Consider the following 27,685-nt stretch of genomic DNA (forward strand, 5'->3'; position numbering starts at 1 on the left):
GGGCCTAGCCCAAAGCGGACAATATCATACTATGTTGGACCAACAGGTGGACTATCGGACCCAACAAGTGGTATCAGAGCCATCGCTTGAGGTGAGGAGATCACGAGACAGGTGGATTATCGGGCCCAACATTTTCATGAAATATAATAATGAAAAAAAATTAAAGACAAATAAAATATAGTTATATACTTTTAAGCATATTAAAAAATGTTCCAAATCAATCTAATGATTACATGAATTTAAACTAAATCGAAGGGGAAAAAATTGGATTGATTCATATTATCGGATTGATTTTGATTAAAAAAAATTAAGTTGATAATTTCATATGAAATTGATGAAGGGTGTGTTGCTTCATCGCAAAGAGTAAATGTCACATAAGAATATTATAAATTGATTATCCTAAATAATGTATGTCTATTGAAGGTTGATTTTTTATGTAAGTGCTCATCACGCATGATGTATATGCTATTTTGAAGATTGTTTTTATTTTCATTTATTTAAATTAAATTAAATTATTTTTTATTTTATGTTTATATTGTTATTTTAAGGTTAAATCCTTATTATTTAAATTTATTTTTAATTTAAAGCTAAAATTTATTTATAAATTAAAAGACAATGTCAAAGAAAATGTAATAACATCATTCTGAAAATTGCAAGGAGATACATAAGTGAATTAATAATGCCCCTTTCTGATTGAAAAATAAGTGGCCCATGTTGACATGACATTGTGTCATTGTCCTTAAAATTTATGTTAATAAAATTTTATTGATTAATAATATAATTTTCTTACACTGATATTCAGCTAAGTTAGATTAAAAATCTTATTATTTCACTCTAATCTTTATTGATCTAAATTATATAGTTCAATCAGTTCTACTACCCCACCATAAGATAAGAGTCAAGTTTATTATGTGACCAAAATTCATGGACTACCTTATCTGCTGGAGTATATCTCCTTTTTGTCTATAATTCTTGAGCTTACACCACACCATTCTACCTTCTCAAAGTCAAGCCTTACACGTCAAGGTTACGCGTGGCTCCTTCTATATATGAAATGTGTCTTCTTTACCTCAGATTCTGAAAATTTTAAACTAAAATATACCACCTCAAAATAAAAATAAAATAAATTGTCACATAGAATTTTATATTAGTTTGTTGCCATTGAAAATTGCAATATATATATATATATATATATATATGATAATATAATAAATAGAGATCTTAATATATTTAAGGAGAGTTTATTAGAACATATTAAAGATTAATTTAAAAATTAAGTAGTTTGTCAAATAAAAGTAAAGAGTAACAATTATAAACATTGTACATGTAAAGTATAGTCCAATTTTATTATCCAATTCTTTTTTTTTCTTCCTAATTTTGTCATGATATTTTATTTTTAAATAGAGACAATAAACTTCTAATTTTAAAAATATGTAACTTTAATTTTTATCTTAATTTAACTTTTGTTAAGCTTTAAATTTAAACATTGACTCGAGATATGATAAATATTATTTAATTTAAAATTTTAATTGTTAATAAAAATATTATCACAAACAAAGAAAATAAAATAAATATTTTAATAACATTATTTATTTTATTTTTATTTTAATAATATCATTAAATCTCACTATTTTTTTAAAAAATTTATTTTAATAATGTTTTCAAATAACATTATTTATATAAATTTATTTATCTTCTTTAATTTTAATAATGTTACTCATTAATCTAATTAATTATATGTTACTAATTAACGTCTAAATCAAACTATTCATGATTGCCAAGTTAACGACATAATAAAATTACATATTTTTAAAATTAGATAGACTAAAATTTTCTATTATAAAATAAGGATATTAAAATTATAGATTAATAAAAATATGGGACCAAAATATAATTTAACAGTAAATATATATACATATATTTAATAAACTTAATTAAATACTTTTCTTTGAATCATTCTGATTATGAATTTTTTCAAGAATAAATAACATATGCATAGGTTTTTTTTTTTTTTTTTTAATGGATGCATTTCTAAAGAAGAGTGCATTTTTTTCATCAGCAAATGAAATACATTTAAGAGGTACTCAAACATACAAAAATAAAATACAATAGATTAATTACAAGAATTAAGGTTTAATTAACTCACGAATCCTAGCTACTCCCATTATTTATTAAGAGTTTTGAAGAAGTTTAGAATAAAAAGTGAAATTTATACTCAATTAAGTATGTTATCTCTGCATATGTTTATATATATATATTTGCTAATTCAAGTAATGAAAATAAATACAAGGGAATTTCCCATTCAGAAGATTTCACTTTTGTGCCACGTTTTTTTTTTCTTTTCCATTTTATTATTAATGTCCTTTTTTTATGGTTGAACTTCACGATCATGTGCAACATGGGTCCATACGCTGAACAAATCCTTATAATAGTCAATAAAATCTTTACAGCCACACGTTTTATGAAGCCTCTAGGATAAAATTCACCTAACAAGTTTATGCATTCATTTTCCTGACTAAACTTTTCCAAGAAAACTATAAAAAAGTTGTGCTTAGTTTTTTTCGAAGATGTTTATTCAAACTAGTCAAAAAATGATGTAACCACTTTTCATTAAAAAGATAATTTCTTTTAGTTGCCATTTAATATACAATAACTGATAATCATTATTCTTAAAAATCATAAATATTAAAAATCATAATTTCTAAGAGTTGTAAAAATTTGTTTCTTTGATCATAAATGTTCTTGAAAATAAATAAATAAATAAATAAAAATAACGTAATATTTTATTGCGTTAAAAATTTAATTTTATTTCAAAAAATTAGTTGTTTACCTTTTCATAAAAATAATTTTATAAGAAATTTATGTAAAAATAATTCTCAAAAAATAACATTTTTAAAAAATATTATTTTAAATAATAAATTAAATGAGGAAAAGATGAGCTTTTTGTGTAGTAAACACTTCCTTAATGGATCGTTAAAAAATAGTTGAATTGTATTTTTCTCCTTTTAATTTTCAACTCACGTCCTCAATTTTTAATTACATAATTTTAATTCTTCAATTAAAAAATGCAATTTTACTTGACAGTTAAATATGCATGCATTGAAATTTTAAATTCTAAGAAAAATTGTGCATTCAGAAAGCGGCCATGCTACCATATGCTAATACATACCATAACAACTTTCACCCTAAATGTATCAATACATTACATGGTCATATTTGACTGTTTGAAATTTTTTAAAATCAGATGACCAAAAGTACATAATTAAAAAAGTTAAATGAGTCCAAAAAGTACAATATTTTAGCCCTAAAAAACAAATCAAAAGGCATAATCAAATCGAGGACACTAAAGCTTTCTTAATCTTAACTTTAGTATCTCAAAGGGCACCCTAAATTTTTCCTCAGTAAAAAATGATTAAAAATTATAAAACTATGGTATTTCTGTTGTTAGGTTTGTTTTTTTTTTTTGTTGGTTTAAACCTGATTATCTTATTGATATTTGACGAACACATGGTTCTGAATACTCCTTTATAATGTTAAACATGCAAGGATAGCCTCAAATCCTCAAAAAGAAAATCATTATCGTTATGGTATCACTGGCATTTCCCACTCTGATTTGATTAATCTGAATCCCACTACCAAAGTTACTTTTTTCCTCACCCAAACTCTGTTTAAACAAACAACCCGTTTCATTTTCCTTGGGAATTGTATGATCAAAACACTAAATATGCATAGCATTAGATGCTAGCATTGCATAATGGACAAGTCCACTCCATATCTAATATTCATTTACGGACACATTGTGAGATCCCTATCAGGATCTCATCATTCATCACTCATCACTCATCACTCATCACTCATCACATCAACACACGTACCCACACACATGGAAATACAACAAATATGCCCCTCTGGACATCAAGCCAAACAAAATGTGGATCAACCTGTAATATTCTATATGCTAGCAAAAACTTTAAGAAATTGAAAAATTCTCCACGTTCTCTCCTTTTAACCATCAGCATCACACACATTGCAAACAGGTGTCTATAAATAATATTTTCAAAAGAAAATCACAGATATTTTTTTACAGCAGGTTTTCTCATCTCAAATACGTTGAGTTTGATTCTCATGGACGTTTATAATTTTGTCTTTAATCGAAAAGAATCTAAACAAGATATAAACAGGAGACTGAAAACTTGAAGCATTTATTAAACTAACACATTCTTTTATAATATGTAGAAAAATTTACAGATTTAAGCCTAAGAAATCATTTGAATCTCGAGTATAAAATAGATTATATTAAAAAATATTTACTTTATGTATGTTTATGATCTTTAAAAATTAAACTGTTATGAATAAAAACTTTAATACATGAATACAAATATCTTACAGTACATATAATCTTGTTGGAATCGAATAAAATTATTACAGGATTGTGATTGTCCTATAAATAGTATATGAATGAGTGTGCAATTGAGCAGCCAGCCCCTGATACCAGAGATGGAAGCAAGCTAAAATCTTTGGAAAGACATTGTATTAAAGCGCAAAAGGGTTTCCATTTTGGTTTTGATGAACCCAAAGCAATCCATTTAGTGTGCTAGAAAACAAAAAGTTTCTCATTCTCACACGCCACTTTATGGTTCCCACCATTACCACAGGGCAGCGTAGTTAAAAGGGAAAAATAACAGAATATTAAAGAGAGCAGAAGAGAGAGATTCATCTCTCTCCTTCTCTCTCTCTCTCTCTCTCACTCGTTATAGTTTACACATCACATTGTCGTACTTATTTTATAGCTGTTCTCATCACCGTCATCGTTGTCGTTCTCTGTTTTGTTCTGTTTCTCTCAGTTGGGTAAGAGCTCGATCATCATCGTCATCATCATATCATCACAAGGGATTTATGAGAACAACCAAGGTCAGGTTTTTTTGTTGGTGTTTTCTTCCTTCAGATTTTCGATTCACACCCTTTGTCCCTTTCTGTTTTTGGAAAGCATAAACCAGCTGAGAGGTGCTGCTAGATGTTATTTATTTCTGTGTTCTGTCTCTCTCTGTATTTTTCGGGTTTCGTGTTGATGAAATTATCTTTGTTTCCGCAACAATGTGTCTGCAGAATCTACCTCCAGATGGTGAAATGCCCTGCTTTCGTTCCACGTTTCGGTGACTTTGACATCATCGCGGGTTTAGTTTCTCACTTATTACCGACTCGTTCCTCTCAATCTCCACACGACAACAACAATGGCTTTCGATGAAATCTCGAGTACCACGTTGTTTTCTTCTTTTTCTTCTTCTTTGGGATCGTTTGACACCCTTTGGAGTGCGATCCTCGGGTTGCCTTGGGTGGAAGTGGTGGCAATCTGTGCCAACTCGACACTGTTTCTTCTCTTTCTCTTTGTTTTTTCGGCGAGGAAGTGTGTGGGGGAAAGAGTTGGGTTTGGTAAGGACAATAGAACCGGCAATGTTGGTGTTGATTTGGAAACACGTGGCGTTCGGATTGGAACGTGGTTCAACTTCTCGGTGTTGTCTTGTTTCTATGTTCTGTTGGTGCAAGTTTCGGTCTTGGGATTCGATGGGGTTGGTTTGATTAAGAGAGGGGAAGGGGATGTGGATGTGGATTTGAATTTGGATTTGTCTCTTATTTCTCTGCCTCTTGCACAGGGTTTAGCTTGGGTTGTGTTGAGCTTCTCGGCTTTGCAATGCAAGTTCAAGGGGTGTGAAAGGTTTCCAATTTTGTTGAGAGTTTGGTGGTTTGTGTCGTTTGTTATTTGTTTGTGTGGTTTGTATGTTGATGGCAGGGGGGTTTGGATGGAAGGTTCCAGACACCTGCGTTCTCATGTTGTGGGGAATTTCGCTGCTACTCCTGCTCTTGCCTTTTTGTGTATTGTTGCAATTAGGGGTGTTACTGGTATAAGGGTTTGTAGGAATTCTGAGGAGCAAGAGCCATTGCTTGTTGAGGAAGAACCCGGGTGTCTCAAGGTTACTCCTTATAGTGATGCTGGGATTTTCAGCTTGGCCACTTTGTCTTGGCTGAATCCACTTCTTTCCATTGGGGCAAAAAGGCCGCTTGAGCTTAAGGACATTCCCCTTGTTGCGCAGAAAGATCGGTCCAAGACAAATTATAAGGTTTTGAATTCTAATTGGGAGAGGTTGAAGGCCGAAAGCACGTCCCAGCAGCCTTCATTGGCTTGGGCACTTCTCAAGTCGTTCTGGAAGGAGGCGGCTTGTAATGCCATATTTGCTGGTGTCACTACTCTTGTCTCCTATGTTGGTCCATATATGATAAGTTACTTTGTTGATTACTTAGTTGGCAAAGAGATTTTCCCACATGAGGGGTATGTCCTTGCAGGGATATTCTTTGTGGCAAAGCTTGTGGAGACCTTGACTACTAGGCAGTGGTATCTAGGGGTGGACATATTGGGTATGCATGTTAGGTCAGCTCTAACAGCAATGGTATATCGAAAGGGGCTAAGGCTGTCGAGCTTGGCCAAACAAAGTCATACGAGTGGGGAGATTGTAAACTATATGGCTATTGATGTTCAGAGGGTTGGGGACTACTCTTGGTATCTTCATGACATGTGGATGCTTCCTCTGCAGATTGTTCTTGCCCTTGCAATTTTGTATAAGAATGTTGGAATTGCTTCTATTGCAACCCTGATTGCTACAATAATTTCCATTGTCGTCACTGTTCCTGTGGCCAGGATCCAAGAAGATTATCAAGACAAATTAATGGCTGCTAAGGATGAAAGGATGAGAAAAACATCAGAGTGCCTGAGGAATATGAGGATTCTCAAGCTTCAAGCTTGGGAGGACAGATATAGAATAAAATTGGAGCAAATGCGAGGAGTGGAGTTCAGGTGGCTTCGGAAAGCCCTCTATTCTCAGGCTTTCATAACTTTCATATTCTGGAGCTCCCCCATATTTGTTTCAGCAGTCACTTTTGGTACTTCCATATTGTTGGGTAGTCAGCTGACTGCTGGTGGTGTACTTTCTGCTCTGGCTACTTTCAGGATCCTGCAAGAACCTTTGAGGAATTTTCCAGACTTGGTGTCAACAATGGCTCAGACAAAAGTTTCTCTCGATCGATTATCTGGTTTCCTGCTGGAGGAAGAATTGCAGGAAGATGCAACAATTGTCTTGCCACAAGGCATTAGTAACATTGCTATAGAAATTACGGATGGTGCCTTCTGTTGGGACCCTTCTTCATCTGCTAGGCCTACCCTATCAGGGATAAGTATGAAAGTTGAAAGAGGGATGCGTGTGGCTGTTTGTGGTATGGTTGGTTCAGGGAAATCAAGTTTTCTTTCTTGCATACTTGGAGAGATTCCTAAGCTTTCTGGTGAAGTATGTTGGTGCACTAAAGCTTTTAATTCTGTCTTTATTTTTTTAATCGTCTATTGTCATTTTAAACTTTTGATTTGTTACAGTTTTTATGAGACACATTGGATTATTTTGCAGGTCAGAGTGTGTGGCTCTGCTGCATATGTCTCCCAATCAGCATGGATACAATCTGGAAATATAGAAGAAAATATCCTCTTTGGAAGCCCAATGGACAAAGCAAAGTACAAGAATGTTCTTCTTGCTTGTTCACTGAAAAAAGACCTAGAACTTTTCTCACATGGTGATCAGACTATTATAGGGGATAGAGGTATAAATCTGAGTGGTGGCCAGAAGCAGCGGGTTCAGCTTGCACGAGCACTATACCAAGATGCTGATATTTATCTTCTTGATGATCCCTTCAGTGCTGTTGATGCTCACACTGGATCAGACCTGTTTAGGGTTAGTTTTCTCTAGCATTGAGTTGGTGTTACTGTTTAAATGAATTGGATTTGGCTTACCCTTTGACGTGGATCTGCAGGAGTATATATTGACAGCATTAGCAAATAAAACCGTCATTTATGTGACCCATCAAGTTGAATTTCTTCCCGCTGCTGACTTGATACTGGTATGGCTCTACAGTTATTTCTTGCACATTGGTGCATTGTGCCATAAGAGTTCAAGTTAATGATTACACTTCATTTCACATTTAAATTTAAGAATTGTGTATTCCCTGCATGATGCATGATTCAGTGTTTCAGTTTTTAAGATAGCCTCTGTTCTCTCAAAGTGAGGTTTCTCTCCTCATATCCTGTTTGCATTTTAGTTCTCTCTTTTTATTTTGTAATGTATAACGTCTGTGTTTGTAGTTTGTACATCCGCTTGGTTCTTTATAGAAGGAATATTTAGCAAGTTAACACCCCTTGGTGCTTTTGAACAAAAGAAAAGTCATAACTTGCTAACATATTCCTTCTAAAAAGCAAGTAATTTATATATAGATAGATAGATAATTCTTTGTTATCAAAACTAGATTTTGACAATTATATAGAGTCTTGGTGTTTACTACTACTTGACAGATACATTGAGGAAACATGTATAAAACAACAGAGGAGTCTGTTTAAATATTGATTATATGAAACTGAAGTTCTTATAAGCATATCAACATGAGATGTTGCCAGTTGTAAAAAATATAACAGGAGGAAAAATAGATAAATTGTAGGTCATATGAAATTGATATATGCACAAGAAAGTTCATGAATAAAACTCTTTGATTCATCATTAGGTTAATTGAATTCATTGCTGATACTTTTATTATTTTTTTCAATAACTTCTAATAAATTAGTGATTCTTGCTACATTGATCTGTCATCACTTTAATTTGAACTTGGCAATATGTTTATCCTTATCTATAAATATATTTAATTCTTCCAAGGACTAGGAAGAATCCTATTCAAATGTTGCATGTTGTATGAAATTTCTGTTTGTTTTTTTACTTACCAAAGTTTTAAGTGCTAAAAGAATTTATGTGATGTAAATGTAATGATGATTTTCTCTAAATTAATTTTTCCATTCTTGAAGGTTCTTAAAGAAGGCAGCATCATACAGGCAGGAAAGTATGATGATCTTTTACAAGCAGGAACAGATTTTAAAACACTGGTTTCAGCTCACCATGAAGCCATAGAGGCTATGGATATCCCTACTCATTCCTCTGAAGATTCAGATGAAAATTTATCCCTGGAAGCATCTGTTATGACCAGTAAGAAATCCATTTGTTCTGCAAACGATATTGACAATTTGGCAAAGGAAGTGCAAGAGGGATCATCTACTTCAGATCAAAAAATAATTAAGGAGAAGAAGAAAACAAAACGATCAAGAAAGAAGCAGCTTGTTCAGGAAGAGGAGAGGATTAGAGGTAGAGTCAGCATGAAGGTGTATTTGTCGTACATGGCAGCAGCATATAAAGGCTTGTTGATTCCACTCATAATCATTGCACAAACGTTATTTCAGTTCCTTCAGATTGCTAGCAATTGGTGGATGGCTTGGGCTAACCCTCAGACAGAAGGAGACCTGCCCAAAGTAACTCCCTCAGTTCTTCTTCTTGTTTACATGGCCCTTGCTTTTGGCAGCTCATGGTTTATATTCGTAAGGGCTGTTCTGGTGGCTACATTTGGTCTTGCAGCTGCGCAAAAGCTATTTTTGAAAATGCTTAGAAGTGTTTTCCATGCACCTATGTCTTTCTTTGACTCTACACCAGCTGGAAGGATCTTGAATCGGGTAAGTTCTCTTTTGTCTTATATTGTTTTAACCTATCTCTACCTTTATGATGTAGACAATTATAATGTATCATCTGTATCCCACCAGGTATCAATTGATCAAAGTGTTGTGGATCTTGACATTCCTTTCAGACTTGGTGGTTTTGCTTCAACAACAATACAGCTTATTGGTATTGTTGGTGTAATGACGGAAGTTACATGGCAAGTTTTGCTCTTGGTTGTCCCAATGGCTGTTGCTTGTTTGTGGATGCAGGTAATTAGAGATTTTTCCAGCTTAAAATCTTTCAAACTGCTTATAAAAAAGATTTGCATAAAAGAAAAAACTGTTGTCTTTTGGGGAAGTGTGAATTATATTCTGGAGGGAAAGAGGATACATTGACAAAGCACTAGTAATCTTCCAATTTCATTCCATTATTTTTTAAATGTTTGTCTATCACCCTATGTTTTGATTTTTTTAATTTGTTGTAACCATCAATCAATTCCATTACAGAAATACTACATGGCTTCCTCAAGGGAACTGGTTCGTATTGTTAGCATCCAGAAGTCTCCAATTATACATCTTTTTGGTGAATCAATTGCTGGAGCATCTACCATCAGAGGTTTTGGACAAGAAAAAAGGTTCATGAAGCGGAATCTCTATCTTCTTGATTGCTTTGCAAGACCATTCTTCTGCAGTCTTTCTGCAATTGAGTGGCTCTGCCTGCGTATGGAGTTACTGTCAACCTTTGTATTTTCTTTCTGCATGGTATTACTTGTTAGCTTTCCTCGTGGAAGTATCGATCCCAGTAAGTACTTTGTTCTAATTGTATTGTCTCCTTAGTTTCACAAGTGGGAATATGGCATGCCTGATCCTGGAGGATCACGATATGTTGTTTTATTATAAAATAGATTTTAATTTCACTAGTGATGGTTGTACATGATGCTGAATGCAATAATGAAACATTATTCCGTTGCTTATTGCTGTTACTTTTTCTGTATAGGCATGGCTGGACTTGCTGTGACATATGGCCTGAATTTAAATGCACGCCTATCACGGTGGATACTCAGCTTTTGCAAACTTGAAAATAAAATTATTTCTATTGAGAGAATTTACCAGTACAGCCAAATTCCTAGTGAAGCACCCACAATTATTGAGGAGTCTCGTCCTCCGTCCTCATGGCCGGAAAATGGGACAATCGAAATAATTGATTTGCAGGTACCAAGCTCAGGTTCACATTTATGCTTCTTGTCTTATTTTTTTTTAATCACATATTGATTGTCTATATCTTGGTGGGATAATATGATCTTTCTCGGTGTACAACATATAGTATCTAATCCTAGCTGTTAGCTATTTGTTATTAAAATATATTTTTATTATTATTTTTTGTACTGCAATTGCTTTTTCCAATGATCCTGGATCTTCTCTTACCCCTATTTTCTCTCTTGAAGGTCCGTTACAAGGAGAATCTTCCTTTGGTGCTTCATGGAGTAACATGCACATTTCCTGGTGGAAAGAAGATTGGAATAGTTGGACGTACTGGCAGTGGAAAATCTACTTTAATTCAAGCCTTATTTCGATTGATTGAACCAGCAAGTGGGAGTATCCTTATAGACAGCATTAATATTTCGGATATTGGCCTTCATGACCTTCGAAGTCATCTCAGTATCATACCACAAGATCCAACCTTATTTGAAGGGACCATTCGAGCCAATCTTGATCCTCTTGAGGAACACTCAGATAAAGAGATGTGGGAGGTTAGTATTACTTGCTTAACTCCACGCTTTTAATTCCACAGCTTGTATTATTTTTTAAGATAAATGCTAATAAAGTTTAATTTACTCAGATTTTAGACGTATGCGTAGAAACGGCCAAATTATTATTATTTTTCGTTAAAATGGAAATATCGTTAGTAAGACAGGAACAAGGAACAATAGAGAGGTCAGCATATCTAAGCAAAGAGATCAAACAGAAAAAGATATCAAAGAGTGGGGACATGAGAACATGAAGTCAATATTAATAATATAAAGAAAAATCCCCAATACTTAGATTAGAAGTAATCTATTCTAGGTAGTAAACTTTCTCCAACCTCACCGAAAACAAAATTCAAGCAGAGCCTCCACTATCATCACACCTTACAAACTTCCTCCATATAGAAACAAGTAACTAATCGAAAGTAGATACTGGATTACCTGCTCGTGACTTCAGTTCCTAATTTGAAAGATTGTTTACTCTGATGAATACCACCTTCTAAATCCTTTAAACCACTTTATATCTTTACTCCTAAGCAAGAACTCATAGTATATGAAAATAGAACAATAATCCTTGATTTTTTTGAAAATTATGGCTATTTGAATAGAAGGTTATGCTAGTGGTTCTATCTGACTTGAACAAAATTGCCTTTATTAGAGAATACTTATGGTTTATACTATAAAAAAAAAAAAAGAATAGAAGGTTGTGCATTATTTGATTGTTGGGTTTTTTCACAGGCACTTGATAAGTCTCAGCTTGGAGAGGTTATCCGTGAGAAAGGACAAAAGCTTGATACACCAGGTAGGTGGCCAAAAAGAAATGGGAAAATAGAGAGTATCTTTCCTTCCCCACCCCTTAAAAAGAAAAAAAGAATCGTGTTTGGGGTCACTAGCAGCCATCTTACCAAATATTTTGAAACCTGCAGTTCTAGAAAATGGAGATAATTGGAGTGTTGGACAGCGACAACTTGTTGCTCTGGGCCGAGCTCTGCTGCAGCAGTCAAAAATACTTGTTCTGGATGAAGCAACAGCATCAGTTGATACTGCCACGGATAATCTTATCCAGAAGATTATCCGAAAAGAGTTCAAAGACTGCACTGTGTGCACCATTGCTCATCGTATTCCTACTGTCATCGACAGTGATCAAGTTCTTGTACTTAGTGATGGTGCGTATAGTAACATCATGTTCATGTCTTATTCTTCTGCCTAACTTCTATATATATATATATATATATATATATATATATATATATAAATTTGCATTATAGTTCACTAGTCTGTGCTTCTGAAGTTATATTTTTGGTACCTTTGCAGGTCGAGTTGCTGAGTTTGACACTCCTACAAGGCTATTAGAGGATAAGACGTCCATGTTTCTGAAATTGGTGACTGAGTATTCCTCACGTTCAAGTGGTATACCAGATTATTAGATCAAATGCGATGTGTGAATGCTCTCATAGTGTGGTGGTTGGAGCTCAAGACAGTTCAAAAGTTGAAACAGGAAGTGATGCCACCCTTGCATGCCACTGCTGCATTCGGGGCATGCATAGACACGAGACGAAAACAAACAAATAAGAGAGGTTTGTGCCTGCTCATCAATCAAGCACCCCCCTGGGAGAAATTTGTTTGATTCTTCCCCTGAAAATTGAGGAATTCATGCATGGTTAGCATGCTTTGTAACACAAAATAAGATGATCTGTCATTACGGGAAAGCAACAAAGTAGTTTGTAGAATGAGGCACTAGGCTTTTTTCTTGGTTAGAAAAGTGTAGAGTTACTTTAAACTAGTCATGTGTATTCCACAATTTTCTTTTAGTGAAAGTTTAGATTTAATCCATTGAAAGCTCAGATTCAACCCATAAAAAAGTTATACTAGTTCTCTTTTCTAAAATGTTAGTTAATTTTCTTGTTTTTCTTAATTTTCATTACTGAGTTATTAAATATGTTCGCCATGCTTGGAGTTTTTATACGGAAAATGATACATGTAAAAAAAAATTGAGGCTAGCCTCATTTGGGTCTTATTGATAAAAAATATAAGATTTCTTTAATATTATTAATTGATAAAGTTTATTTATACTCTTAATTTATTATAAGTTATTCACTTATTTTTCATGGTTGGGGGTACATTTATTGAGGTACTAATACTATAAGTCATGTTCATTTGTTCAAAAAGTTATTCTTTTATTTATGAGTAGTGTCATTAAATGTAATTTTTGTTAACATCATTTAATTCTATGGATATTTTTAGAATAAAATTTTAAATCATGATATTATTAATTAAAATTAACTAATCTAACTAGTTTTATTGGTATTGATTAATAAGACTTTTATTTCTTAAATCATGATATTAATTGAAATTAACTAATCTAACTAGTTTTATTGGTCTCGATTAATAAGGTTTTTGTTTCTTATAGGTGGTATCATTTTTTTCTCTCTTTATCAAATTATTTATTTCATTTATTAATAATGGAGTGAGACAAAAAATAATATTGTATAAATTGTAATGTGTATCAATTGTTCAATGTTTAATATAATGTTGTATAGATTGTAGTATGTGTATCATTTGTTCAATATTTAATGTGTCATTTCCTCTCAATTATTTCATTCACTAAAAAAATATACGCTTCATTTTAAATGCTTTAAAATTATTCTCCTTACTCATGTCTCACAAGATATGTTTCCTTACTCATGTCTCACAAGATATGTTTCCTTACTCATGTCTCACAAGATATGTTTATGTGTATCAAGTGAGAATAATTGCTGTTTTAAAATTGTGAGAATTTTAAATTTGTTATATGACTATATATAGATGGTTAAAAGTTATTTAGTAATCATATAATCACTTTAAAATGTCACATATATTTTTCTTTTAATCTTTCAAATACCATTTAATGATTTATATTTATAATTTCCATTTCTTAGAATACGAAAAGTTTACTGTAAAAAAAATGAATACGAAAAGTTTTCATATTTTCTTGGAATAAATATCCAACTAATTTTATTGATGACAAATCTCTCCTAAAAAATTTTGTTGACTACTTAAAAATATTAATGTCTCTTTGAATTGGATCAAATACAAACAGGCCCAATCTAACATGAATAACTTGGGCAAGATTCATCTTTAATTTCTTAGTGTGTGCTTCAAGTTATTCCAGGAGAACATTGGTTCCTTCAGCAAGAGGAAACCTCCAGATCTTACATAAAACTGAAAAATTAAAGCCTTGTGATAGCATAAACAATCAAATTTTGAATAAACTAGTGCACACTAAATAGCAGTAAGAGGTACCTCTTTCTCCCACTCTAGCCAGTGATGACTCTGTCATGGACTCAAAATCCAAACATGACTCGTTTGAATACATCAACTTGGATGGAGAAAACGTGGGTGCAACAATGCACTTGCATCATAGAAGCACAAAGAGTGAGCCAAAAGATTGTTCTTGCATCAACATTTATATAAACAACAACGTTCAGGGTGTCTCGAATTCGGTGTTGCATGATAGTGAGGTAAGGATGAGAGACCCAGGAATTAGTTTATACTTTGAAAACTTGAAGGTTGACAAGGGAACTTCCACATCCCACAAGAGATTTTGCTGGGGTAAGAGACTTGGATTTCTGCTCTGCATACTAAATTTGTTGGCTCTTTTGTTTCTCTTGGTGCTTCTGTTCTCAACTAGAGTCATCATTATTGTCGTCTAAGAAAACAAGGTGTGATAAATTCTTTAGCTTTGTGGTGTTGGATTTTTTTGAGGCATTATATGGCAATACTAATTATGTTTGACTTCAACTTAGGGTTGTGTTGGTGCTTTCTTGTATTTAATTTATGCTATCAAGGTCAACTTTAAGAATGTTAAAATCATGATAGAGGTTGAGGTTTATGATATGCGGAACATGTTTATGAAAAAAAAAATGAAAAAATGAAATGTCCAATCAAAGTGACTCTGAAAAATATGAAAGAGAAATGTTAATATTGATGGAAGGTAGGGTTTTTTTGGTAATGGAATAAGACCCTTTGGAAGGGACAGTTGATCCGGCGTGGGGAATGGGGATCTAAGTCTAGGGTCATGGATTCTATTAAATTATGGCGTAATTGAAGGCATTGTTAGTGAGCATGTGTCACTTTTATGGTCTTATGTGTGAATTTCAAGAGAGTGATTAGTGGAGTGCCCTTAATTTAATGTATGATGTAATGCATTGCATGTAGCCAGTTGTACCCTTTTCAGAGAGACCTATGACACTGCCATGGCATCCCACTGCTTCGGTCACATGGCTGCTCATGAGTCATCCCTCGATAATCTTTAACCATTTTAATATTTTTCTTCATTACTAAATACTTGTATATTTTATACTACTATACTAGTATACTGTGGTAAGATATCACGTATACATTTTTTAATGAAAATTATTAAAACAGAAAATATATCAAAAGTCTTTGTCCTTTTACGTTGTCTTCCTTTTAAGAAATTGTGCTAAAAAATTGTAAGTGAAATTGTGGACTTTAAAAACGAACTGGGCACTTATAACGGCAGGCCTACCTTATAAAGTTAATATCAAATGTCAGATGATGATTGACATTAGTAAAATGGTATCAAATCTCTTATACTCTAACTCATTTTAAAAATGTAGCAAAAATAAAAAAAGAAACTAATTTTAAAAATAAAAAATACAATAAATAGAAGAAAAATATAAATGTTCGGGTACACTGAAAAAGTTCCATATCACGTAAGTGTTGATACCAAAATCAGTTTATAAGCACCACTTTTTTAATTTATCAAAACGTTTTTTTTTTTAAAAAAAAAAATTGTGATGGTCAAGTGAAAATCAAAGCAGGCAATACAAAAATTAACGACTAACAAAATTATAAGAACAAACTCAAAATATAAGAAAATAAATATCAAGAAAGTTTAAAATTAAAATGAAGGAGAAAATTTAAATATTGTAGAGAATTGAAAATCGGTTAACAAGGTCACCTAACTTGTTAGTATTTTAATTTTAATTTTTACTATAAGATTTATTAGTATTTTTAAATATTTTTAAATTATATCATATAATATTCTAGTTTACACATTTTACAAGTAAAATATATATAATAATATTCCTTTGTCGTAAGAAAAGAAAAAAAAAACCCTCGAAAATATAATTTTAATTTTTTATTTATATTTTTGATAATATTTTAAAAAAAAAAATTATAAAATTATCTTTAAACATCCAGGGTTGCTAACGGAGACGTGATATATAATATAAGCGGCACCGACAGGCGACAGTTGCCAGCGCACGTTGCTAACGTGCACCTGATTCCTTTCTTTCATTTTTCCCGAACTCACTCTGTCTGCTGCAACTTCCTTCACCTGATCCAACCTCCGCCACTCTCACTTCCCAATGGTAGGGTTCCGATGAGTGTGGAGTGCCCAATCGGCATCCAATGAGACGGCGCCCCGTGGCGGCCCTTCTCCCCGACCAAATGGAGAAAACCACCACCAAAAACCCTAACTCCAGACTCTGCTTCCTCGCTTCCCTCTCCGCATTCTTCTGGTTCCTCCTCCTCTACTTCCACTTCACCGTTCTCCGCACCCAACCCAGCGCACCCCTCCCCGTCACTTTCCAACGACCAAAGCCCCAATTCCCCTTCGCCGCCAACGCCTCCGACCCCTGCGGCGGCCGTTACATCTACGTCCACAACCTCCCCCCGCGCTTCAACCACGACATGCTCAAGCACTGCAAGACCCTCTCCCTCTGGACCAACATGTGCAAGTTCACCACCAACGCCGGCCTCGGCCCCCCGCTCGACAACACCCACTCCGTCTTCTCCGACACCGGCTGGTACGCCACCAACCAGTTCGCCGTCGACGTCATCTTCGCCAACCGCATGAACCAGTACCAATGCCTCACCAACGACTCCTCCCTCGCCGCCGCCGTCTTCGTCCCCTTCTACGCCGGCTTCGACATCGCCCGCTACCTCTGGGGCTACAACATCTCCACGCGCGACGCCGCCTCCCTGGACCTCGTCGACTGGCTCACCAAGCAGCCCCAGTGGGGAGTCATGAACGGCAGAGATCACTTCCTCGTGGCCGGGAGAATCACCTGGGACTTCCGCAGGCTCACGGATCAAGAATCCGATTGGGGTAACAAGCTTTTGTTTTTGCCCGCTGCTAAGAACATGTCCATGCTTGTTGTTGAGTCTAGTCCCTGGAACGCTAATGATTTTGGGATTCCCTATCCCACTTATTTCCACCCTGCAAAAGATGATGACGTCTTCATCTGGCAGGAGAGGATGCGGAGGTTGGAGAGGAAGTGGCTCTTCTCCTTCGCCGGCGCGCCGCGCCCGGGTAACGCTAAGTCGATTAGGGGTCACATTATTGAGCAGTGTAGCAGATCCAATGTGGGGAAGTTGTTGGAGTGTGATTTTGGGGAGAGTAAGTGTCATTCCCCGAGTAGCATAATGCAGATGTTTCAGGGCTCCCTTTTCTGCCTTCAACCGCAGGGGGATTCCTATACGAGGAGATCTGCTTTTGATTCAATGCTGGCTGGTTGTATACCTGTGTTTTTCCACCCCGGTTCGGCTTATACACAATACACATGGCACCTTCCTAAGGATTATACCAAATACTCGGTTTTCATTCCGGAGGACGATATTCGGAAGAGGAATGTTAGTATAGAGGAGAGGCTTAGGCGGATTCCTGAGGAGGAGGTTAGGATTATGAGGGAGGAGGTTATTAGTTTGATTCCTAGGTTGGTGTATGCGGATCCGCGATCCAAGCTGGAGACGCTTAAGGATGCGTTTGATGTTTCTGTGCAGGCGGTGATTGATAAGGTTACCAATTTGAGGAAGGATATCATGGAGGGTCGGACGGATGAGAACTTCATTGAGGAGAATAGTTGGAAGTATGCGTTGTTGGATGAGGGACAGCGTGAGGTTGGGCCTCATGAGTGGGATCCTTTCTTTTCCAAGCCCAAGGATGGCAATGGGGATTCTGGTGATCTGTCGGCCGAGGCTGCGAAGAATTCTTGGAAAAATGAGCAGAGGGATCAGTCGTGATTTGTCAAGTGGAGGGAAAGATTGCATCTGTAGGGTTCTTAGATGTGATGTGGTTTAATGCTGATTGCTGACTCAAATGGTTTCCCTGAATTGGGGAAGAATTGCAGCTGTAAAATAATTGCTGGGTTCTTGCTATCAACTTACCGAATTCAAGTTTCCATAATGAGCAGGATTCCTAATTGAAAACCCCCAGCATGGAGAGGTGTTCTCTGCTTTCTACAGTTTTGTTATATAGATTTTTTTTCTTCTTCTGATTTCTGCCTTATGTATTTCCATTAGTGGTTCCTAGATGTATCTTCATAAGTTTAATAATTTCTTTGATACTACATATATTTTTCCACTTAATTCATATAGGAAATATGAACAAATTTATGGTTAGCAGTGACGTGAAGTGTTCATTTGAATGGTAATATCAATTGGCAGCTGCGTCATCATGGCATTGTGGGTATCTTTATTGAATCATGGTTGACATTCAAAAGATAGATTGCTCTATTTTGATGATGGTGAAAATAAATGTCTATTTTTCACTTGTTGGTCTATTTTTTGATAATCTCACATCCATATTGGGTGACGTCAATTTTACTGTTTCAAGCTATCTACGGAATTGGTTGCCTTGCATCTAGTTTTAGCATTCAACAAGCGGAAACTATTGGCTGTTTCTTCTGGTTTGTATAATTCACGTTTCTCTGGGAATTTTCTGATTTCCTTTGTTGTGTTATCTATTTAGCTAGCAGTATTGGACGAATGGAGTGTACTAAAAAGAGGTTGGCATAGATTTCTCGCCGGAATTATTTAGGACTTCATTTCTTTCTTTGGATATGAATGAAATAATTCCATTGATGTTGAGATTGATCATATTTCTCTTTGAGGCAGTTCCAGGAGATACTTTACAAGTAAATCTTTGACAGTTTTTTGGACTGACTGGGGGTGGGATATCATACTGTGATGGATTTGGTTGAATGGCGACGCCGAGCGTTTGCCAGTGTTATTATTCATTTTGTCCTATCTTGTTAAGTTCAGAAAACACTTCTCATTTGTCCGTATCTGAGTATCCTTTTCCCTTTGTCGTCTTCGTCCTGTCTTGCAATGAGAATAGGTATGGCTGTGCAGTGTGACAAAAATTGATAAAGAACTTGTGCGGAAAGTGATTATGAAAGGGTGCGCAACTATAATGCAATCAAAAACATAATCGATCATTCATAACATTGTTTGCTTTGGCTCTTTAACCTTGATGCAATGATATACTATAATACTAATTCCATTTATTTGTTCGTTTGTATTCTCACAAGAGTCGGGAGCTGACACAAAATGATGGAGTTATTTTATGATATTTGTCTGAGAGAAGTTATTTTTTATCAGAGGAGCATAATCTAATTTTATTCACGAGTCTCTATTTATAGAGAAAAATTGTTATACAAAATTAAATATTGATATTATCTTATTCTAAAATTAAGAAAACAAATCCTAAAATAATCAAAACAGATAAAATTTAAATATTTGAAATATAAATAAAATATTTTTGTCAAAATCTAATTTATTCTTTTAAAGATATTTAGGCATATTTTTAACACTTTTCATTGACTGAATATCTTTATTACCTAATTTAAATTTGAATTTCAAAATTTGCCTTTCCTTTTTTTTTTATTAGTTTCTTTTTTTTGTGTTTTTTGTTGTAATCTTTCTTGAGTAGGATCACGTTAGCATCTGTCTTGAACTTCTCTTTTGAAGGTGGTTTTTCATCATCTTCATTCTCTTCTTGATCATCAAACTTCTTTTGAAGACATGCATCTTTGTGCTCTTCACTTGTATCTTCATTTATAATTGGTTCCTCTTTCTCCAAATTTAAAGCAAAACTTTTGTCTTTTATATGAACATTGAACACTTCTTTGTTGTGTATATCTTTAATCACACAACTTTTATCTTCAAATAACACTTTATAGCTTTTTCCTAATAATTGAGAAACACTCAACAAATTTTGGTTAATATCAGGAACATATAAAACATTAGATATTAATTTCAAACCTGAATGACTTTTAATAACCACTGTTTCTTTGCCTTTTACTGTAAGGTGTGCTCCATTCCCTGTTTGGACTCTAGAGATATTAGTTTTGTTGAGTTCTCGATCATAAGTCATATGATTTGTACAACCACTATCAATAATTCAAGCTTTTGAGGGTTTTTTGGTTATAAAACATGACATTGAAAGTAGTTGTTCTTCTTCCTCTTCTTATTGATCTTCAACAATGTTGGCTTCTTCTTGTTGCTCATGAGATTTGCAAACATATTTTAGGTGTCCTAATTTTTCGCACTTGTCACATTTTACATCAAGTTTGCACCAACATCTCTGTTGTGGATGATTAGTCTTTTTGCAATAAGGACATGGTGGAAAAATTTGAGTGTTATTATATTGACTGTTCTCTTGAAACAATTTCTTCTTCTTGTTTTTGCCAGTATTTTTGTTCTTCCATTTGGCTAAATATACACCCTCCATAGATCCTCCTTCTCTCATAAGCCTCCTTTGTTCTAATGCTTGCAATGCATGTAACACCTCTGCCAAAGTGATCTTACTCAGATCCTTTGTGTTCTCCAAAGCCACTATTGAAGCTTCATATCTTTCAGGTATAGTTACTAGAATTTTTTCAACAATTCTAGAATCAAGAAATTGCGTTCCTAGTAATCGTACCTTATTAGCAATGCCAAGAAATTTGTCTGAGTATTGTTTGATTGTCTTAGTCTCCTTCATTCTTTGTATTTCAAATTCTCTCATTAAGTTTAATACTTGCATGCTTCAAATCCTTTCATCTCCAGTATATTCTTCCTTTAGATAATCCCAAATTGCTTTTGCCGATTTGAGAGTCATAATCCTGGTGAAAACATTTTGTGAAACACAGGCAAAGAGACAACTTTTTGTCTTTGCCTTCTTGATTTTCTTTTCTTTATGAATTTTTATTTGGGTTACGATAGGATTGTCTGGCAACACGAAAACATCATAATCTTCTTCTACGGCTTCCAAGAGATCTAAACTTTCTAGGTATGCCTCCATTCTCACCGCCCAAAGATCATAACTTTATCCATCAAAAATAGGTGGGGAGATTTGTGAAAAGTTTGTTTCTGCTTTCATCTCCAAGATCGTAACCTTAGCTCTGATATCAACGATGAGGTTATCTTATGATATTTGTCTGAGGGGATATTTTATAAGAGTTATTTTTTATCAGAAGAACACAATCTAATTTTATTCATGAGTCTCTATTTATAGAAAAAATTTGTTATACAAAATTAAATATTAATATTATTCTATTCTAAAAATAAGGAAACAAATCATAAAATAATCAAAACAGATTAAATCTAAATATTTGAAATATAAATAAAATATTCTTATCAAAATCTAATTTATTCTTCTAAAGATATTTAGGCATATTCCCAACACAAAACTATTAAGCTTTTTGTTGTGTTAAAATTTTCTGATCAAGGAAACTAGAGAGGAAGGAAGAGTTGTCGTCTCGAGTATTATCTCGTTCATGTTACTAAATGGCAACTGTATCTCTTACTGGAAAGGGGATTCTTGTGCGTAGCTTATATGGAAACTGTAAAGCTTTCTGTCTCCTAAGGTCATTTTGTTGGTCAGATTATACACGCACAAATTTTTTAAAGTAAAGAAATTATTGAATTGAAAAATAAATGGTATATTTAATGTCTTGAATGCTTTTTTTGAAATTATTCTTAGGAGAAATGAAGAACCGTTGGGAATTAAATTGACGGATGTAACCTGACACTGAAAACAACGAGTATAATATTTTTGTTGCATTATTAGTTAGTGTTTTCTTAGGACCCACAAGAAGGCTGGATACAGATGGAGATGCAGGTCTAGACAGACTTGAATGAAAGAATCATCACTCGCTCGCTCATGTAATCCATAAGGTCTGACGCCTATCTCTCTTAATTGCAAATGCCATTTTTTAAATTAAAACTTGATCACAAAAATGTAAAGTTATTAATCTAACTCTTTTTCCTTTTAAAGCACCTAATAAGAATAAACTCAACAAAGTCAATCTCTAACTCAAGTCTCTTGAACAAAAGCAATGCTATTCATGTCAAAACCACATTTTACCCATGAAACTTATTTACGAGCAATTAGGAAGAGAAATTATTATTTAGGTAAATGATAATGCAACAATTACTTCGTGCTGCAATGTACATTTATCCAAAAGTTGTCTCAACGATCAATTATAGTACGACGAATGCAATGATATATCCTTTTTCAAAATTTATTTATAAACTCTATGATCAACTACTAATAGGGTTTTTTTAGGTAAATGATATAATTATGTGCTTATTAAATAAATATTTAGCACATAAATATTTATGTACATGTTGTTTCTATAATTGAAGAGGAATAAGATTAAAATATTTTCATATAATTATAAGTTGTTTTTATACGTTATTGCGAAAAGTTTCTTAAAAACAACTTATAGACATATCATTTCATAAGTTTTCACAAATACTTACATAAATACTTATGTCTTAAGATAAGATCAAATAAACTGCAAATAAATTTTTCTACATTATCCATAAGACAATAAAAAATGTAGTAGTGGTTTCTTAAACTTTTTTTTTTTTAATTTAAAAAATAAGTTGACATATCTGCCAAGGATTCTTATGATTTGTCTAACCTAAAATAAGGTGAAAAATAAAGTGTGTATTTGAATTTATGGTAAGCATGCCAAAATGATGTCATCACCATGAAAAATAAGAAATAACCCACCGCAGTTCTAAACATGCTAAAATTCTGTTATAACTTTCTATTACATCAGGCAACAACTTCACTAATTTTTGGCTAAAGAACAGAAAAAGCAACGTTAAAGAAAGAATAGCATGCAATGATGTACATACTTCCAACACGAGGGAGCCAAATATAACAAAATCCAGAGCCTACACGTTAAATAAATGAATGCAACAACATATGGTCCAATGGTAACTTGCACGATTCATCATCCTATTTTATGAATGTAATTAGCAAACGAAAGCAATATTATTTGTACACTCAATTTTTTATGATTCTCTTTCACACTACTTTATATGAGAAAAGGAGAGAAAAAAGGAGAATTTGAGTTTTTGTTTCTCCCCTTTCACTATGAAAGCGTAAACAAATAAACAAGAGTGTTATTTTGGTAGCAGTGGATGTGAACGACAAAACAAAGTTAGAATTGGGAAACATAGAATTCACCGAATTTGAAACTAACGGCTACTTAGTTTACTATTAAAGCTAAGCAAAACATCTCGTGATACTTACAGCGAGCTCCTCGGCTCCTCAATTCTCACTCAGTTTCTGTTTCTCAGTTCTCTCTCTCTCTCTCTCTCTCTCAACAAAGGATCCTCGTGATGAAGAGCTCTCATATTTCACGAGCTTCGTATTCCTCACTTACAAACCAAAAACGCTTACTTTTGAATTCTTCCCAACACCTTCAAATACCCCTCAAATCCTTCACCAGATCATGCATCACCCCACTTCACCAACCAACAACACATCCTCGTACTACAACAACCAATGGAATCCAAAATTCAACTCTTTTTCCTTACCCTTTTTCTCTTCACTCTCACCACCATCCATGCAGAAACTCTTGGAACTTACATAGTTCAGCTCCACCCTCATGGCACAACCAGCTCTGCCTTCACCTCCAAGCTCAAATGGCACCTTTCATTTATCCAACAGACCATTTCCTCCGATGAGGACCCTTCCTCGCGCCTCCTCTACTCTTACCGTTCCGCCATGGATGGTTTCGCAGCTCAGCTAACTGAGTCTGAGCTTGAGTTCCTCAAAAACTTGCCTGATGTTATCTCAATTAGGCCCGACAGAAGCCTCCAAATTCAGACCACTTATTCTTACAAGTTCCTGGGGCTTAACCCCGCCAGAGAAAACGGTTGGTACCAATCTGGTTTTGGCCGCGGAACCATTATTGGAGTGCTTGACACTGGAGTGTGGCCAGAGAGTCCTAGCTTCAATGATCATGGCATGCCTCCAGTTCCCAAGAAATGGAAGGGTATATGCCAAGCTGGGAAGGCCTTTAACTCTTCCAATTGTAACAGAAAACTTATTGGTGCAAGGTATGACGGGTTGTTTTGTATTTGTTTGCAGAGATATATTTTTTAAGAGAAGTATTATATCTTGTTGTACTCTAGATATTCACACGTCTTCACATTGGTACCATATAGTACACTTTAGATTTAATCGTTAGTGGATTTGTTTTTGATTACCACCCAAAAGTCCTCATACCAATGGAGACTTCATGTATACTTTTAAATCCATGTTCATCTTCCTATTATAATAACGTAACACTTTATTTGTATTCCAACAGGTACTTCACCAAAGGCCATTTTTCTGTGTCACCTTACAAAATTCACGAATATCTCTCCCCAAGAGACTCCTCTGGACATGGCACACACACTTTGTCCACCGCTGGAGGAGTGCCAGTGCTGAATGCAAGCGTGTTTGGTTATGCATCTGGCGTGGCAAGAGGAATGGCTCCTGGTGCCCACATTGCAGTGTACAAAGTGTGTTGGTTCAATGGCTGCTATAACTCTGACATCATGGCTGCAATGGATGTGGCCATCAGAGATGGGGTGGACATTCTCTCCTTGTCTCTAGGTGGCTTCTCTTTGCCTCTATATGATGATAGTATTGCCATTGGAAGCTTTAGAGCAATGGAGCATGGGATTTCAGTTATATGTGCAGCAGGAAACAATGGTCCAACAGAGATGTCTGTTGCCAATGAGGCTCCTTGGATTGCCACTATTGGTGCAAGCACACTAGACAGGAGATTCCCAGCTATAGTTCGCATGGGAAATGGACAAGTCCTCTATGGAGAATCCATGTACCCGCTGAACCATCCAATGAGCAACGGAAAAGAACTTGAGGTGGTTTATGTTAACGAAGGGGATGCTGAGAGTCAATTTTGCCTCAGAGGGTCTCTTCCAAGGGACAAAGTTAAAGGAAAAATGGTGGTGTGTGATCGAGGCGTCAATGGAAGATCAGAAAAGGGCCAAGTGGTGAAGGAGGCAGGTGGTGTTGCTATGATCCTCGCAAACACGGAGATAAACTTGGGAGAGGATTCTGTTGATGTTCATGTCTTGCCTGCAACTTTGGTAGGATTTGATGAAGCAGTCACCTTGAAAAGTTACATAAACTCTACAACAAGGCCTCTTGCTAGGATTGAATTTGGAGGAACTGTGATAGGGAAGTTTAGAGCACCATCAGTGGCAAGGTTTTCAGCTAGAGGACCTAGTTTCACAAACCCTTCAATCCTCAAACCAGATGTTATAGCTCCAGGAGTGAACATCATTGCTGCATGGCCTCAGAACCTAGGTCCAACCGGCCTTCCAGAGGATACTAGAAGAGTTAACTTCTCTGTCATGTCTGGTACCTCAATGTCATGCCCTCATGTCAGTGGAATTGCTGCTCTCATTCGCTCGGCTCACCCGAAATGGACCCCTGCGGCAATCAAATCAGCAATCATGACAACAGCCGAGGTAACCGATCACACCGGAAGGCCAATACTTGATGAAGACCAACCAGCTGGAGTTTTTGACATGGGAGCTGGACATGTGAATCCACAAAGAGCATTGAACCCTGGACTGGTGTATGACATTAGGCCAGATGACTATATCATCCACCTTTGCAGCCTTGGATACACAAGGTCAGAAATGTTGGGCATCACACACAGAAATGTGAGTTGCAATACAATCATGCAGATGAATAGAGGCTTCAGCCTTAACTATCCCTCATTCTCAGTCATTTTCAAGGGTGGGGCGAGGAGAAAGATGTTCACCAGGAGACTAACAAATGTGGGAAGTCCTAACTCCATCTACTCGGTGGAAGTTAAGGCACCTGAAGGAGTGAAAGTGATAGTGAAACCCAAGCGGCTTGTATTTAAACAAGTGAATCAAAGCTTGAGTTACAGGGTGTGGTTTATATCAAGAAAAAGGGTCAAAAAAGGTGATAATTTGGTGTCCTATGCAGAAGGGCATTTGACATGGGTGCACTCTCAAAATGGTTCTTACAGGGTTAGAAGCCCGGTAGCAGTGACTTGGAAGTCAAAGTAGCATGGAGAAGATTAGTACATTATTTTCTCTTATTATGATTATTGGTTCAATAGCTTTACTTATCATGGCAGAATTCATACTGAACTTTGTGCTACGAGTTTTAGTAGAGAAAACTCGATCAGGAATCTTAAGAGTAAGCCCATTTATAAATGCTAAATAAAATGGTTGTGCCACCACTTGATCAAAATTCTCTCTGCTTTACATGTTTTCTGAATCAAAATATGTAACGCATTCTAACACGTTAATTTTCCCAGTCCGGCTTCTCCCAAAACAGGATTAGATTCGTACAATATTGAATGAATCAAAATATTTTCAAAATTCGCGCAATAATATCCCATTAATTTTCTCTTTTTACCGGGGAAAGATAGTCAACAATGATAGAAGGAAATAGACACTCATAGGACACAAGTAAGCTATTAAGTTGGGACATATCACAAGAGTTGTCTTATTATTCAAAAGTTGGTTATACGAGCATAAGAATGATACTAAGGAGGGAATCACTGAAGTACAAGTTGTGTCAATTAAACAGTTATGTGGAACTCATAAAGGTTATGTATACGTGAGTTAGAGTTACATGAATGTCAAGATTGTGCTTCACTCGAGTTTTATCTTGACTATGAGTTTTTCTAGATAGAAGTTTAAAAAAATTTGAGAACTTTTCTACTAAAATAAAAAGTTTTCTTTCTATTAAAAAAAATTTCAAAAGCACTTAATCTATATTCAAATGAACTATATCACAAAATGTAAAATAATAAACGAAAGATAGAAGATATAGGATCGATCCAAGCATAAGGTCAATAGAGTCCTTATTTTGACCTCTCTTAAAAAATTATTTTATATTAATATATTTATATAACTTTTTTAAGACTCATAACTTAAAAGTCATTTTTTGTATTATTAAAATCTTACACTCAAATGTCTATTTCTAAAAAAATATACAAATATAATTATTTTTTTAAAAGTTCATATCTAAAATATTTTTATTTTTATTAAAAAATATGAATATGATTATTTTAGGTGTCACGATGTGTTGGCAACTTGGGGGAGTACAAAACTGATTTCATTTGCATATTAACTTATTTTTTTTATGAATTGCAAATCATTTGCCTTAGAATAACGTTCCATAAATATCATGAATCTGTCCCACTCCCATGGAGTCCGCATAACATACTTGGCTTCTATTCCTGAGGGCTTTCCATTGACATCAAGAGACTGAAGGACCCCTTCCTCATCAACATGTATAAACAGGTGA

At 34.8% G+C, this 27,685-nt stretch overlaps 3 protein-coding genes across 3 annotated transcripts; all 3 read left to right on the plus strand.

Annotated features, from left to right (window-relative positions):
* Positions 1–4,479: 4,479 nt before the first annotated feature.
* On the plus strand, positions 4,480–13,140 carry LOC109804581 (ABC transporter C family member 5). The gene is made up of 12 exons (XM_020366434.3): positions 4,480–4,911; positions 5,107–7,334; positions 7,449–7,769; positions 7,849–7,935; positions 8,885–9,580; positions 9,668–9,832; positions 10,070–10,364; positions 10,560–10,774; positions 11,008–11,313; positions 12,046–12,109; positions 12,234–12,473; positions 12,622–13,140. The coding sequence occupies exons 2-12, from the start codon at positions 5,232–5,234 to the stop codon at positions 12,732–12,734; spliced, it is 4,605 nt and encodes a 1,534-aa protein (XP_020222023.2). The 5' UTR covers positions 4,480–4,911; positions 5,107–5,231; the 3' UTR covers positions 12,735–13,140.
* A 3,408-nt stretch (positions 13,141–16,548) lies between these two features.
* LOC109804297 (xyloglucan galactosyltransferase MUR3) lies at positions 16,549–18,863 on the plus strand. Its single transcript, XM_020366106.3, has one exon. It carries the CDS (start codon positions 16,723–16,725, stop codon positions 18,334–18,336), a length of 1,614 nt encoding a protein of 537 aa, XP_020221695.1. The 5' UTR covers positions 16,549–16,722; the 3' UTR covers positions 18,337–18,863.
* A 4,739-nt stretch (positions 18,864–23,602) lies between these two features.
* Positions 23,603–26,620, plus strand: SDD1 (Subtilase family protein). Its single transcript, XM_020364663.3, has 2 exons — positions 23,603–24,438; positions 24,690–26,620. The coding sequence occupies exons 1-2, from the start codon at positions 23,882–23,884 to the stop codon at positions 26,431–26,433; spliced, it is 2,301 nt and encodes a 766-aa protein (XP_020220252.1). The 5' UTR covers positions 23,603–23,881; the 3' UTR covers positions 26,434–26,620.
* Positions 26,621–27,685: the final 1,065 nt, after the last annotated feature.

Source organism: Cajanus cajan, chromosome 6 (genome assembly GCF_000230855.2).
Source record: "Cajanus cajan strain Asha chromosome 6, NIPB_CcT2T_4, whole genome shotgun sequence".
Taxonomy (NCBI): domain Eukaryota; kingdom Viridiplantae; phylum Streptophyta; class Magnoliopsida; order Fabales; family Fabaceae; genus Cajanus; species Cajanus cajan.

Excerpts from the sequence above, each read along its gene's own strand:
- LOC109804581 (XM_020366434.3), top strand. The coding sequence starts at position 5,232 with ATGGCTTTCGATGAAATCTCGAGTACCACGTTGTTTTCTTCTTTTTCT. Across the intron at positions 9,581-9,667 it reads CTGGAAGGATCTTGAATCGG|GTATCAATTGATCAAAGTGT; the intron begins GTAAGTTCTCTT and ends GTATCCCACCAG. Across the intron at positions 11,314-12,045 it reads CAGATAAAGAGATGTGGGAG|GCACTTGATAAGTCTCAGCT; the intron begins GTTAGTATTACT and ends GTTTTTTCACAG.
- LOC109804297 (XM_020366106.3), top strand. The coding sequence starts at position 16,723 with ATGAGACGGCGCCCCGTGGCGGCCCTTCTCCCCGACCAAATGGAGAAA.
- SDD1 (XM_020364663.3), top strand. The coding sequence starts at position 23,882 with ATGGAATCCAAAATTCAACTCTTTTTCCTTACCCTTTTTCTCTTCACT. Across the intron at positions 24,439-24,689 it reads AGAAAACTTATTGGTGCAAG|GTACTTCACCAAAGGCCATT; the intron begins GTATGACGGGTT and ends GTATTCCAACAG.